This window comes from Euphorbia lathyris, chromosome 2 (assembly GCF_963576675.1).
Source record: "Euphorbia lathyris chromosome 2, ddEupLath1.1, whole genome shotgun sequence".
Classification (NCBI taxonomy): Eukaryota; Viridiplantae; Streptophyta; class Magnoliopsida; order Malpighiales; family Euphorbiaceae; genus Euphorbia; species Euphorbia lathyris.
In genome coordinates this window covers 37,694,180-37,710,492 of record NC_088911.1, presented here as the reverse complement: position 1 = coordinate 37,710,492, position 16,313 = coordinate 37,694,180, and the positions used below count along the sequence as shown (strand labels likewise).

The 16,313-nt window shown below is 35.7% G+C and overlaps 1 protein-coding gene, 1 non-coding gene and 1 pseudogene across 2 annotated transcripts; 1 reads left to right on the top strand and 2 right to left on the bottom strand.

Annotated features, from left to right (window-relative positions):
• Window positions 1–491: 491 nt before the first annotated feature.
• Window positions 492–598, top strand: LOC136221034 (small nucleolar RNA R71). Its single transcript, XR_010684826.1, has one exon. It is a non-coding gene; the product is annotated as a small nucleolar RNA R71 (small nucleolar RNA).
• A 1,663-nt stretch (window positions 599–2,261) lies between these two features.
• Window positions 2,262–8,901, bottom strand: LOC136220594 (uncharacterized). Its single transcript, XM_066008405.1, has 2 exons — window positions 8,793–8,901; window positions 2,262–4,187 (listed from the first exon to the last, which is right to left on the bottom strand). Exon 2 carries the CDS (start codon window positions 4,045–4,047, stop codon window positions 2,722–2,724), a length of 1,326 nt encoding a protein of 441 aa, XP_065864477.1. The 5' UTR covers window positions 4,048–4,187; window positions 8,793–8,901; the 3' UTR covers window positions 2,262–2,721.
• Window positions 8,902–10,299: 1,398 nt separating this feature from the next.
• LOC136217822 (11-beta-hydroxysteroid dehydrogenase A-like) lies at window positions 10,300–15,438 on the bottom strand (annotated as a pseudogene).
• Window positions 15,439–16,313: the final 875 nt, after the last annotated feature.

Below are 16,313 nucleotides of genomic sequence, written 5' to 3'. Positions count from 1 at the left end.
GATTTTGATTAGCATTAGTATTATTATTGTCTCTCCAGTTAAAGTTAGGATGATTTCTCCATCTAGGATTATATGTATTGGAATAAGGATTATTAGTTTGGTTTTGCCCTTGGACAAAATTTACCTGTTCAATCTCACTCATACCTTCGTAATCCACATCTGTTTGGATTGGTTGACCATTAGGATCACACGGTGCCATAAACCTATCAATTTTGTGCGACAAGGCAGAAAATTGGGCTTGCAACATCGCTACTGGATCAAGATTCACTATACCTTTAACTGATGATGTTGTTGAGGATGATGGTTTCGCTAATGGTACGTGTCCACGTTCCGCGAGCCACATACTGCTGTTGATTGCCATTTCCTCTAAAAGTTCTCTTGCTTGGGCAGATGTTTTCTTCATGAATAACCCTTCAGACATAGCGTCCAATGAACCTCTTGTTGTAGGATTTAGTCCATTATAAAATGTTTGCATTAAGAGTTCAGCGGGCAATTGGTGGTGTGGGCATAAACGTTGAAGTTCTTTAAAACGTTCCCAAGCCTCATAAAGAGTTTCACTATCATTTTGAGAAAAAGATGTTAACTCTTTAATGACTCTTGCGGTTTTTGCTAAAGGGAAGAATTTTGATAAAAATGCTTGGGCTAATTGTTCCCAAGTCTCAATTGATGAGGCTGGCATAGAAGTTAACCATTCTTTGGCTCGATCCTTCAAAGTAAAAGGAAAAAGGCGAAGTTTGATTGCTTCTACAGTTACATCAGTAATTTTAAAAGTGTCACAAATTTCTAAGAAATTTGTCAAATGGGTATTAGGATTTTCGTTAGGTAACCCGTAAAACGTTACATTATTTTGCAATATATTAAGCAACGCAGGCTTAATTTCAAAATGATGTGCATTAATTTGGGGTCTAACTATACTGTTGGTTACACCGGCCACTCCTGGCCTAGCGTAATCCATAAGTGTGGCCATAACTTCTGGCTCGGTAATTTTAGTTTTTATTGGGGTTTGGTTTTTCTTTTTCTTTTCTTTCTTGTTCTTTTTAAGAGTTCTTTCAATTTCTGGGTCAATAGGATCTGGTGACGTGCCCGAACTTCGAGAACTGCGCATGAACTTGAAATTTCGCACGAACCGAAACTACCTACAAAACAGAATTTGAAAAATAAATATGTTAGTAATTGAAAATAATTAAAAATATAAAAGTTTGAATAAGTATGAATAAACCTAGATTCGTAATAAAATACGAAAAATTTAAAATTTTGTCAAAAATTTTGGCATTCCCCGGCAACGGCGCCAAAAACTTGTTGAACGATTTCCGCAAGTGCACGGTATACGCTTGTAGTAATAAAAGATATCGATCCCACAGGGAACGTTTTTTGAACAAAACTTATTTATAATCGGTTAAATTTACTTTAAAGGTTTATAATATGGAAAATCGTTTAATCGGTTTTGGTTTTGAAATTGCTAGAATAAGAATTAGATTAGAATATGAAGATGTTAGAAAATATCTGATTTAAGATTGAATTTGCAAAACCGGAACGTTTTAGTACTTTAGAAAAGTAAACAGGTATATTTGTTTGCATTAAGCAAAGAAACAACTTTAAACTTTGTACGAATTATAAAGATGAAATAAATGACGGAACCTCTAATTAATTGGCTTTGAACGCGACAAAACCCTTTCGGGATAGTTGCCCTTAATCAAATTAAAACTCTTTCGAGATTATAATTTGCCTAAGTGTTCAACAAAGTTTCCTTGTAAAGATTTGAATTAAATACGTTTTAATGAAAACACCAGTATCAATCCACTGCGGCTCATTTACCAAAGTGCTGCATAAGAATCTATCGAATAGAACAGACTTTATTAGATGAAATATAGATTGATACAAGTTTACAGAGAACATGGAGCATTGAATTCTTCGATGGCGTGCAAGTGAACGGGTTGTCAATCCTTTCCTTGGGTTTCGTTAGAGTTTGTCAGGCTCAGGGGCGAATCCTCTACTCAATCTTCTTGTTGAATCTTCGTAATAGAGACTGGGTCGGTCTACTACCAAAATGAAAACTAAACTGGAACAATGTCTAAACGCTACTGAATTTGTTATTAATTTGTAAACAATGTGTGTACATCATATTGCTTTTTACAGAATCTAAATCTAACTTCTGAATCACTTGATTCGGAATTTCTGCATAAATTCTACACTAATTTCTTTCTTCTACACATATCATTATATCCTACTTCATCTCTCCATCAACTCTTTATTTATAGACGTTGAAGAGTCTTGATTGAAGTGTCGTGTCCGTTGTGAAGGATTGTGTCCGCTGCGAAAGGACGTCTTTATCCACCCGAACGATCGTGTTTCGTCGAAAACGAAAGTGTGTAACTAGGCTTCCAAAATCTACTGCTCGTACCGAGAATTATTAAATTCTCTACCGAGAATGGGGGAGCAACAATTGTACTTCAGACGAAGGGAAAAAAGGCTGAAGGACGCGTGTCGCGACCGTGAAAAGGGGGGGCCGCGGTCGCGGCATGGAGCGTTTTTCACTTTTTCGCTCTCGTTCGTGTCCTCTTTGACTGCTTTTGTAGGGCTTTTCTTCTATTTTTGAGCTCTTTTTACTCCTATTTGGATTTTACCAAATATTTATGTACCTTGCATGAAAGAAACATATTTGAGAGTAAAAGTATTCTAAATAGTTATAAATAGCATAAATTCGTAGCAATATTGATGTAATTATTGATGATATTTTAGGTATATTTTGGGCTTAACATTTATCACTTCCTCTGTTAGTCCTTCTCCTATGACAGATACATGCAATCCATTTCCCACATTTAACTTATCTTCAGAACTCAAAAGCTCTTCCTTAAATTCGCGGAATGATTCCACCACAAAGCTCTCCTCCAACCCAGATCCAATTGCGCTCACCCTGTGACTAGGCGATGGATTGCACTTAGGGGGAGGGTTTGCTGACGATGGGTCAACTATTTTCTTTTTATCAATCAGATCCTGGATCTCATGCTTCAACCTCTCACAGTTTTCAATGGTGTGTCCGTAGTTACTATGGAACTCACAATACCCCTTAGTTATCATCTGTGGTGTGGGTCCTATCTTGTTCTTGGGAGTAAGAGCTTTCAGCAATTCCTTTTTCTGCAATCGTTCGAAAACTTTTGCATAAGTCTGATCAAACTGGGTGAAGTGCCTTTTCTTGATAGTATTGAGTTCAAGTACCTTTAATGCGGTAGGTTCTATATTAGTACTTGGCCCTCCGGTACTATACCCCGACTTCGTCCATTTAATATAAGCTCTTTTCGACTCTCCATCCCCCTCAACTGTCAAAGCGTAGCTATACATCTGATTAAAATCGGTGAAAGGCATACACCGCAGCTTATTCCTAACATATGGCAAAGTATTGCCGATTACCACCCGGATCTGATCATGCTCCGACGACTTCTGTTTCATAACTGCCGCCTTAGCTCTCCACCTACTCACAAAGTCGGACAAAGACTCCCCAGCCTGCTGCTTGGTTCTCTCTAGCTCCCTCAAAGTAACCTCAAACATAGTGTTGAAGCTATATTGGGTGATGAATGCCTTTGCCAGTTCTTTCCAATCTCTCTTTGTTCCCAGCGGCAATGCATGAAACCACACAAGGGCAACTCCTTCCAGATAGGCACTGAACAGCCCTAGGATCTGTTCCTCAGTCAGAATTATGTGCTTCATTGCTGCCACATATTGGTTCACATGGGCGGTAGGATCCCCAGTTCCATCAAACTTCTTCATGTCAGGGAGTCTGAACTCCACGTGGGTTTCACACTTCCGGTGAGATGTGTGACTTCCATTCACCTCCTTTTGCTTTCTCTTTCCCAAACTGCTTGTTACGCAATCTTGATAGTTACCTCCAAAATGGGGACCGATGTTCGCAACGTTCCCAGCTGGTTCACTGCCACTTTTGTTACCCTTCATTGTAAGCTCAGCCAGCTGGACCGAAATTGCAGCTAGTTCACCCTTGATGTTGTCCACCCATATCACTAGACCAGCTATTTTCTCCTCTGTTATAGACATACTGATCGATGACTGAGATGACTCGGATGAAGATGATTCAGAAGCCACAACTGCTGATTCGGAACTGACAATCTGTAGCTGATCAAACTGCCTGACTAGCCGGTTACCCTCGCGGTATCAAGACCTCTTAATGGTGACGTCTGCATAAGCAACACTCGTTTCAGTATGTATGCATGATTTATATGTATGAGTCGTGGTGTGTGCGTTTATTATTTTTGGATATATAAGATAAGACGAGCAAACGTTAGTCTAAATACACGTATCACAACATCTCTCTTCCACCCTTATTCCTCCACACACTCGATGGTCCAAGTCTCTTTCCTATGATTTTGGTTTGGGGCTAACATTGCAGTCCAGGGGGTGCGTGATGCCGTCGATTATTGCGAAAAAATAAATCATCCATCAAACAATACAATTCGTTCTGATGTATCAGTGTTCAGTGACTAAGATATCAACCAACTTGGATTGTCCTTTCGAATAACTCGTCTTTCGTTATTTCGTGAGACGCATTAGTTTGGGTTTTGACACCCTTTGAGCGCATCTCGGATTTTAGACGTGGTACGAGTTATCTTTTCAGTTCAATCGTTCGTTATTGACAATGACTCGTTCCCTTTTATTCGCGTGGGTTCGTGTCTCGATTTTTGGATTATGACGGGATCTTTTGGATCTATCGAGAGATGTAACCACGTGTTCGTTTAGTGATGAAATAACTTTTTTGGATTTTATTTTAGGGAACGGACTCATCGCGTAACGTGTTTGTTTTTAGCGTCAAGAATCCGTTTGCTCGTTTTGGGCTACGTGAGAAGACGGCGAGTCTTATTTGAGCGCACGGTAATCTTTCGGCTAGCAACAAATTTTTATTTCTTCCAATTTACGGGATATATCATCCTAGCATGGTTATAGAAAATCAACGTTTCGTTTAATCGCATGCTTATTCGAAGTAGGGATATTACCGTTCTTTTTCATTTAGGCACGAGTTAAGCAAGCACGCATGTCGGACCACATTTCTTGTAGTTCTGGTAACGGTCGAAATGATCGAGCCATTAGTCAAACCCACAGTCTCGTCCATATGGTGCAATCACGCGGTTTCTTAACTTAATTCGGCTTCGTGATTTTAAACGGCATATATACTAGTTCGAGGCACGTATTTAACGACATTTGTTCATTTTCTTTAACTACTCTCGGGATTGACATATATCGTAGATACAGAATGATTTTGGTCGTTTGTTTATTTTTGCTTTTCTTTTATTTTCTTAGTCACTTTCGCGAATACGTCCATTTCTCCTTAAAACAACGCAAGGTATAACGTAAGAGCTCATTTTTTATTCGGAAGGGACGGGCCAAGTTCATGAAACTCTTTACGTTACAACGGGGTCGTTCAAAACAGAAATGTTCTTCATTTTCGTTTTGTCATAATCTCGTTTTATCCCAACCTATTTAAAGAATGTGAATAACGGCTACTGTTAATATAGTCTTTTGAATCGAGCTATAACTATCCTTAATATCAAACCGACTTGAACTAATACGTGCTTACGTCACAACGTATTTCCTGAACATGTGCCTTCTTCGGGACACGGAAAGGGACCAGGCGGGTCGCACAAGTTCATTCATACGAGATGACTAAGTCGTCTTTAGTTCGAATCATTTCGATGTTTTGGGGTAGTTTGTATATCGGTTTAAGAGTATATATTAACGTATCGTTTCATTTTCTTTACATATTTTAGGATTAGACATGTATCATGGCAATTTGAAAACACGAACTGATTCATTTATCACATCAAAAATAGTAACGGGTAATCCTATGGCAACTTCTAAGGCTACTATATGCTGACACGGCTGATCGCGGGACCTCACAAGACCGCACAAATTCGCCCCTAACGAATGGATGGGGACCCTTTGGCGCCTTACTGCAAGGGGGAACTTACACTAGCCTCTTTCGAGCGACGAATGGACTTTCGCTAGAGGTTTCGCGGAAATTATCCAAAAGGTTTGCAATAATGCTTATGAATGCATATGAAAAGAAATAATACGATCCGTTCCCGTTAAGGGCTTAATACACGCCTTCCGGAATCAAATTTCTCGCTTCCCCAGCAGAGTCGCCACTTGTAGGTGTCGCGGCCTCACGCGGGCGGACCGGGGGGTGGACACCGTTGATGACAGATGCTGTGATTGGCGCCAAAAGCAACCAATCGCGGAATCAAGCTGCTCGGCAGGGTCGGAGCTCGGAGTATGGAAGAGTCACCACCCACGAATGGGAAAATGAACACCGATCCCTTGCGGGAGACCGGTGAGGGTTCGGGAAACTTAGGTACGAGCCGAGAAGGCTAGCTCCTTTCCGGAGAAAGGCTACTAGGCACCCCGATATCGCCCAATTATGAACCACCGGCCTCCTACTTAGCGTGTTAGGCGATAACGGACTAATCGTATATCTCTTTAAGTTTAAAATTCATTTGAAACCTTTTCTTTCTCACTTTGAAAACCGTTTTGAGCATGTTATTGAAAGCCATTTTAGTAAAGAATCACCCATTTTGCATGAATTTAAAGTATTTAGGAGAGGAAGAGGGAGATAGAAGAAAGAATTGATTTATTCACAGTGTGACTTATGCTTCAATTTACATATTAAATCTACACTAATCTCACTCCCCAAAACGAGTTTATTTACATGGTTCATACATTAATCGTCGTTGGAACAATTTAGGTACGTTTCAAAACCCCGTTAATTTACATGATGTTCACTCGAATCGCCGTTGGAACGACTCGAGCGTTTGAAAATGTGAGATAAAAATCTTTAACCGGAAAAATGTGATTAAGCATACAAGTCCGTTTATTTTTGTACAAAACCATTTGGATAGGAAAACAATTCAAAACTCAAATATTTACAAATAAAAACGCTTTTAATTACATGGTTCGCTTAATCCGTCGTTGGAACGGATTAAGGTTTCAAAACGTGATATTGTGGAAATCGTTTGAAAATGGAAAAGAACCAAAAACCTTTTAATTACGTTCGGAATCTCTAAAAAAACTTTAGTTTAAATAATCAAGTTGAAATCTCTTTTTTGTGGTTTATTTCCCCTATTTACTCAATTGAACCTTACTTGAACATATTTACAACAATTAACTATTTTTAACCCGGGACTTACTCAACCAAATACCTTTGAAATCTATATATATATATATATATAAATGTCAAAGGGAAAAGAAGAAATATATACATATATATATTTTTAGTAGAAATGGTAATTATACCTATAGATTAAAGGTGAGGTAAACAGAATATATATATATTATGATTATTAATAGGTGAAAAATAGCAATGAAAATAATACTAGATATAATACACTTTTATTTTAATTAAAAACATGTAAAAACAATGAACAATGTTCATAAATAAGAAAATAACTTTTAACTCCAAATAGTTTTTACATAATAAATATATAGAAAATAACCCCCAAATGTACATCTAAATATTAATACCCAAAATAGTGTTTAATGAATCTAAAAATATTTATTAATTAATTACCCCAAAAGGTCCAAATAAACAATCCCCCAAAATAATCACTAGTATAGCTCAAATAGACTTAAAAAAAATATATATATATATATATATATATATATATATATATAATTTTACAAAGCTAACTTAGTATAAATGATATTTAAATAGGAAAATAACTATTATACTATACATAATAAGTAGATTATTATTAAAAATAGTTAGGAAAACAAAAAGCATAAAGACTATATTCAATGTCATAATATACCCCTATATTCATATATGACTCCAATTTAACCCAAATATATCTATAAACACAAATAATGTACTAATAGCCCATAAACCCCCAAAATGGCCCATAAAGTCACCAAATAACAAAACAGTCCCTATTCTTACCGAAAATCGAAAGAGAACCCCAAAACAAGTAGCCAAAATAATTCTCTATGTAATACCCCCAAAATAATTACCTAGGTTATCTAAATAAACCAAAATGATACCATATTATATACCCTCAAACAATTAACCCAAAATAATACCCCATAATATCTTAATACTAATACAACATTTTAACACCCAACCCATCAATAAATAATTAATAACCATAAAAGTGAAAACTATTAACAAAAAATCCTAAAAAAAAAACCAAAAATAATATCTATAACCCAAACTCATATATAAATACACATATACATTAATACATATAAAAAATAGAATGAAATCATTTACTCTACCCACCCGTATACATATATATACATATATAAAGTAGTAAAAGTGTAATAAATGGTATTTTAAAAGGTTCCAGCAGATTTTGTGACGAAAAATCTATCACTGATCTGCTTTTATGACAAAAAGATGGGAAAATCTCAGAAACAGTCCCTCAACATTCCAGATTTATTAAAAAGCTTTAGATCTAATCTATTCTATCATTTTTGGTCTCCGAACTACCCAAATCGGGTCATAGTCTATAACGGAGACTCCCAAAACGATGTTTTATTTTAAAACGTTAATTAAAACATTTTCTAGATCTACAACGTTTTAGTCCCGAACTACCCCTAAATGGGGTCACGGTTCGTATTGGGACATAAAACGAGGTTTTTATTTTAGATCCAAACTCAAGTATTTGTAGAATGAAAACAGAAAATTAATTTGACAAATCTAAACAATAAAAGTGCAATAAAAGAGTAAATAAAGAGATCTACATAACCAAAATGCAATAAAAGGATTAAATGAGTCTAGTTCCTCGGATTATTACCTCTTCAATCGGTAATGGAGATCCAAATCAAGTCGATTGATTGTGTTTTGAGTCGATTTTTGTGTTTTTGGAAGAATTCGGGTCTCGTTGAATTTTTCCAAGGGTTCGGGTCCAATTTTCTTCCTCTCAAATGCCTTGGGCTCCATCCTATTTATAGGCATGAAACCTTCACCATTAAGGTTTTTTTTGACTTGGAGTTTAAAGGTAGGCTCCAAGCAAAGCTAAATTAGCTTACTCTTGACTTGGAGCCAAGGGTAAGCTAATTTGGCTTAATGACTCATTATTATACTTATTATTATACTTATTATAATTATTATTATTTGATTTTAATTTTTTTTTTCTTTTATAAATCCTAAGCTAAAATTGCACTTGGCATTTGGCCAAGTGCAGCAAAATGCACTTGGCCGAATGCCAAGTGCAGGGGGCTGGGCCTGGGCCTGGGCGGCCCAGCCCCGTCACGGGCCGTTCAATGGCCCGTGACATAAATACCGGCCCCCAACGGGGCCGCGTTTATATATACTAAAAAAATAAAAATGTTTAACTAAACAAAATACATCTAAAAATAACCAAAATCAATAACGATTTTCATCAAAAATGATTTTCGTCAAAACTGATTTTATAAAATTAGCTTTTATAAAATCGATCTTTTTACAAAACCATATATATTTTTTGGATTGCTCGAATACCAAAATAAAACCCTCTATCGTCCCGAGACTCTATTAATAATAAAATAAATAAGAAAAGGGCGTGAAATACCCCGAACTCGGCGAGACGATTTAAGATTTCACTCGCGGAACCGATTCGCCCGTCATCTCGATTCGATTTCCAAATTCGATCAAACCGGTCTCCACGGTTCCTTCGAACAACGTTTTTTTTATTTATTTATTATTTTTTATTGACTCATCATTTATTTCAATCGACTGATTTGGATCCCTTTTTATAATTTTTCTTCATCGGTCCTCCGACCCCGGTGTCTACAACAGCCTGCTCTAATTCCCGGTATACTTCCCATATTTTATTGCCCTCGGCAAGATGCAAACCAGCAGCAATGACAGCATGCTCAAAAATACTTCTTGTTTTTTAAACGCAATCAGCAGAACATTCACGCACTGACGGATCGGATTCTTGTACATAATTCAAGTAGTCACACCAAAGAGGGACAGACATATCTCATAAAACTCAAAGATGTGGGATAAGGAAGAGCAAAACTGATACCTACATATCTCATGAGCTTTAGCTAAGGACATGGTTACCAAGCTACAAGGGTTGTGCTAGAATAAGTCTTTATCACTATCCCAAGCTTGCATCCAAAAGAAAAGGCATTAACATGAGTTTTGTATTCACAACTGAAAATATATTCCAAATTGATCAACAATATAATAGCAAAGGTGGGCCTATAAATGCATATAGTCAACAATCTAACTTTTACATTGTATCTTTCTTTGGACAACAATTAATCCTTAGAATTGAAGCTAATATGATACAAAGTCTTGAACGCATATGCATATAATTGAAAGTTAATTGATCATTCATATGAATGACAAAATGAACCCAGTCAATGCAGTGCATTGTCTTTAGTGCCAGACAACAAACCAGTCAATGCACCATATGGCTACAAGGATCTGTCCAATTTGAGAAATTAGCTTTCTATCTTCTAATTAATCAAAGTTTAGTGTGTACTCATATATATATTAGACCAAAGCACAACGAATATGAAATATACAACTACAAGCCACGGCCAATGTGAGTTTCTTTGATTTTAGCATGCCACTTATATTAGACCAAAGCACCAACTATGACATTCAATTAACCAGAGCAAGTATTAACGTTTTTCAAAAGCAGAAATTTGTACTAGCAACAGAGGCGGAGTAGAACTGCTGGTGGGATCAGAAACAGGAAGGGCAGAGTAGAAAGTCACAGACGGAACCTCCAATGGAAAAAGTGGCAGAGAATAGCAGTGGAACATAGGAACTACTGGCGGAGGCCAATGGCAGAATGAAGGATGGTGGCGGTCCACAAACAAATGGCGGTGGTGGCAGCAAGAAGCTTATGGCATGAATACAAAAAAGAGAGAAACCTGATATGAAGAAGTCACCAAAATGTCAGCATCAACATCCAAATATTCCAAATGTACCTACAAAATGAAATTATACAAAATCAAAATTCAGGGATTGATAGAAAATGTTAAACAGAAATGAAAGAACATGAGAACTTTTAGAAATCTTCCGCTTATGCAAGTAAATTTTAGATCAGATAACATGCCTTTGACTTTAGTTCAGCAGATATCCCGATTGCTTCTGGCTGTCTAAGTTCAGATTTTATGCTTACATGACAGTTAGTGCAACAACCTACAAGTATAAAACTTTTCATCAACGAAAACTTCAACCATAAACTAGTAAAAGCATGATAAGTAACAGGTAAAAATAGGAGAAATTTTGAACAAGTAAAATAATGTAGAACACTGAGAGCAACAAAACGGATTAGGAAGCATGTTAACCATTTTTGGACTGGTATACCATTCCAAAACAGGTTATCAGTTCTATCCTGCTCTGTAAACATGACTGCTCTTGTTCTGTTACACAACTGGTCTTATTCTATTACACAACTGGTCCAGTTCTGTGAAATGTTCTGTTACATAATTGCTATAGTGTGCAAATTTATATTATTACACAGTGAACTCCAAGAGAGTGATTAAATGTCAATATCATCAAGTCTTTGACGAGCAAAAAAGAGGGGTGAATGCTAGGAGTTTACAAATAGTTTTTAATGCATCGAAAGCTCATGGATTTTAGACACTTGAGATACATCCATTTTCTCTGTCCATGATAAAATGAACAAAAGAAAGGAAAAGATATATGGATACTATTAGTGGAAACAAAGATGTCACTTCATTTTATCCACTTCCAATTCTATTCATTTATCCACTCTTTGTTCCATAAAGAAGCATATGCAACTGCTTCTTTCTTGTAATAAATTAACCACATTTTTTTCTTCAGTTTTTAAAACAAATGTTTACTTTGATATAAAACAACACAACATAATTATAATGATATAAAACTTACATTCCTCAGTGCTTGATCCACATCCACTTTGCCTTTAGGTAATAAAAATTTGCCTTGTGTAACTTCCGATTCTATGAACCCAGGTGTCACAATCAACATCAGACCCTAATTCAACCCTCAATGTCTCAAAAAATATCACCATTGCCGCTTTGCTCGCCTGAGTAACAAACTTGGTTTCAATTCAGGGAACTACAAATTCTAAAACTTACTTTATTATACAATCAAAACATTACATTATAGATACTCTTTCTTGGCTGCGGCAGCCATAAGGCTGAGGAGGAAAGGGCTATGATCTTGCCTCGGCTCCTTCGGAGATATGGAATTGCAAAACGACTTGTGTAAGCTGATCCCCAGAAGTTCGTATCCTGCATATCTCCATTTCAATTAAAGGAAAAGCAAGATTGAATTAATCTATATAGAATAGGAGCTTGATTTAGAATTTTACCATTACAGTCCTAAAATTTGTGATGTCAGTTGCTTCTTCAAGAAGAGAGACCGAGCTGATACCAGCATTATTAACTAGATGATCCACTGCAGTAACGAAATTTAAGATTAAATTAACATTTGGAAATGGGTGAAAAATAAAATTAATTGTTTTGTACTGACATCTTCCAAAATGGTTAATAGTTTCTTGAATCATTCGACTGTAATCTTCAGACTTTTGCACATCAGCAACTATCCTTAGGACATCAGGAGAACCCAATTCTTCTGCTATATCAGAAACTTCTCTCAGTGATTTCTGCGATTAAAACAAGTTGCTAGCTTTACATAGGATAGGAGCTTCAACTTTTAATTCTGGAATTTAAATTATTTACTTTTTTCTTCACTATATTTCTAAGAAGTTTAATTCAGAAGAAAAGGTAAGCCAACCTGAATCCTAATAGAAAAGCTTGAAAACTTTGTTCACCCAACAAGGAGAACTACACAAACAATTAATGGTGATCATCCCAAAAGCTTAAAAAATCTCATGAATGACTTCCAAATTCTATTTGCTCTTGGTTCTTCAGGTCTAAAACAACAAAGATTGACCTTTCGATCTAGCTCTTTTTGTAGCCTCAGATTGCCAAGCAAGAACCGAAATCCAAAAACTCTACCCATACAACAAAGCATCAATCAATCATACATGGTACGATAATTGCCCTGTTCGGCCCAAGAAAGCATCAATCAATCTAATGTCCTTGAATGACATGTAATTCAAATATACAGTTTTGTCCTTTTCTTAATTTCCTTCTCCCCCTTCCCTCCATTAAAAAGGACTTCCATCTCTACCCTCTTTTCCTCACTCCAAAATCTTCTACAATGTTCTCAAAAGCTGTATATGAACCAGTTAAAATTCATGGTTTCTAGTTAGTGGAGGTTTGTTTTTACTATAAAAAGAAGTGAAAAACGAAATTGCAAAGACAGAACAAGTTAAAATAAGCACCACATATCTCTAGAGCTATTGAACTCTCCTCGCTGTAATCCATTTTTGCCAGTTCAACAATAACCTGATAGATAAATAAACAAACCAAAGAACCAATTCTTGAATGAACCTCAAAATCAACTCATTTAAGTATATATAAGGCAGAAAACTCATCACACTGTATTCTCATATCATTAAGGGAGCAGTTAAGGAGGATATCATGTTGCCAAGAATATAAATATAAAACACAATAACCTTGATAAGCTCCTCCTCCATCTCAACGTACTCCAATTTCCTCCTTTCAGAAATAGAATCTTCTGATAGTAAAGATGTAACACCAACAGTATCTACAACAGGCCCTGCATAAGGTTTCAAAACAGAAGATTCACATGCAATTGAAAAAAAAAAGGATATACTATGGGGCTCTATATTACCTTGAATGGAACAAAGAGATTGAGAGAGAGAGATCAAGCCAGTCACAAAGCTGCAGTTAAGATTAAGGAACCTAACAAATTAACATATTGAAGTTCATATTAACCAGTAACAGATCAACATTAGTAGACACCAACATGGATAATGATCTGCAGAAGCAAAATACACAAAATGCTAACCTCAAAACCTGCTGCCGCATTTCTTCAACAGATAACAAACCAAGCATGTCACATTCCTACAATCTTCACCAAGCTCAGCCTCTGAAAGAGACTCCATACCCTCTTCTTGAATTAACTTATCATCATTCTTGATACTGAAAGCAAAATAACATGATGAATAATAGGCAAATTACATAATTTCTCCCCACAAAAAATACAGATTAGGAATTCCGGACTATAAGCCTTAATTCTGATGTCTGTTGTGGTCAAATTATTTAACAAAATAGAAAGATACCAGATTAGTGGGGAAAAGAAAAGGGAAACAATCGTAGACAATAAGGTAAAATTCTGTTGTGGTCACTGGTATTAATTGCTTGATCGCCAATTCCTCAAGCCTTTGAATTTGAACAGATAACTGTGTAATGATCACAAATTCCTTATTTGTGAAACATGCTTGTAAGAATTTGGAACATTAAAAAGTACTCAATGACCTCCCCACAAGCCCTTCATTAAAACTAGACAATACTATTTGACTAATTGAAGTTTTAAACGTGATTAACTTCTTTATTGTTTACTCTATTTGTGAAATCAAAGTTAGCATTTCGTAAGCTATGTCGCAACATCTACAAGCTACACATGAAGATTTGGTGATAACTAATCAGTAAGATTTTAGCCACATTATTGTATGATCTCTAACTTTATAGCAAAGATATAGACTCAAAAACTTAAATTAGGTGATTTGGCTTATTAGTATTAGTTTGTGTGTATTATAACTATGGTAAATTGAGATTTTCAGGTAGCGCCAAATGGATGTAATCAATCCAAAACAGAAATATCTAAGCATCAAACTACTAAGATAATGACAAACACAACATTGGATAAACAATTTTAACTCTTAACAACAAACCAATAAGTACTGAAAAGCTAGTGAAAATTTAACACACCAAACAAGCTAGAAATGAGATGGTCCTAAGAATGAACTCTTCGAGTACTCATGTTGAATGGCCGGAACGTCTCCTTCATATTCTTTAAAATCTGCACAATAATGTCAATCATGTAAGAGCAAAATAAATGGGATAAAGGTCGAATTTTCAGACACAGAAATCAATTCAATCACTCCCCACCTAGTGATACTTTTCAGACTCAAACTAAACTACATTTCTTTCTTTAACAACCATGTGCCTTACATCCTTATAAACCACAAATGGCATAAATTAGATAATTAAAATTAGGGGGATGGATAAACAGAAAAGCAGGTAAAGAGAATTACCAATTGCCATCGACGAGCTTCAACCCTGAAATTGGTCGAATAGATTTCAGTTTAACAAAAAAAAAACCTCAAGATCAACAAGCTATACTATAGGCGATTTAGATGAGAAAGAACAATACCTAATAGGGCAAGCAAGGATGAGAGCGGGAGAGAGGAAAGCGAAACTTCTGATTCTGAGGTGGACTCAGAGATTGGGAGGGTTTTTGTTGAAAGGTATGGTAAGCCAAGATTTAGGTCACGAATGGAGAGGGATGAAGATGGGTTGGATTCTAGGTTAGGGGGCTAAACGCAGAGAGAGAGAGAGAGAGAGTGTGTGTGTGTGTATGTGAAAATTAGGGAAATAGTGGGAAAGAGGGAAATTTTGGAGAAATAAGCGGGAATTTTTGGTGAATTTTAGAGGTAAAAGAGGAAAATTTTTAGTTAATTAAAAATATTCAAGATATTAATTTTATCTATAAGGTTATAAGGTTGGGTCGATTTCACAAATTATTATAAAACACAGATCTTTTGTCATGATTCTACGGTAATTGAATATCGGTTAATTCTAAAAAATATTGATTTCGTATTATGTGAGTTAATAATAGAATTAGAGATTAATATTTTCAAATTCGATGAAATATTTGAATTTTTTTTCAATTCGTACAAAATACAGTATAATTTTTTTTTATTTTTTTACATCTATTTATATGTTTATAATATATGCATACGACAAGATTCATTACTAAGAAAGCAGTTTGTTGAGTTATTTTTCAAATTGACCCAATTTGTCAATGTTATGGGTGAATTTCTTCGTTGCTCCCAACTTTAGAGATAAAATTGCATCATTTTAGACATTAAGAGTAAAATTGCTCTTAGTTATCAACGTTAAAAATATTTTTTTTTGCATCTTATCCTTATATATATTCCTGGATAAGCTGTTTGTAGTTTTTAATAATATTTTAAAATGTTTTGTAATAAATAATTTTTTATACATTTTTGTTTACAAGGTATTTCGTTGGTATGTCGTTCCTAATTCCGACGACATGGCGATGGCACGTATAGTCGTTACAATTACCAACGGCATAAGTCGTTGGTAACTTCTGTCCTTGGTAAGTTGTTTGCATTTTCTTGGTATTTTGGTTTATAAAGTTGGTTGAATAATTTCACAAGTAAGTCGTAGGCATATCATCGCTAATAACTACGACATATGTGTCATCG

What these genes read in the sequence shown, in the direction of transcription:
- LOC136220594 (XM_066008405.1), bottom strand. Translation starts at nt 4,047, where the DNA reads ATGTCTATAACAGAGGAGAAAATAGCTGGTCTAGTGATATGGGTGGAC.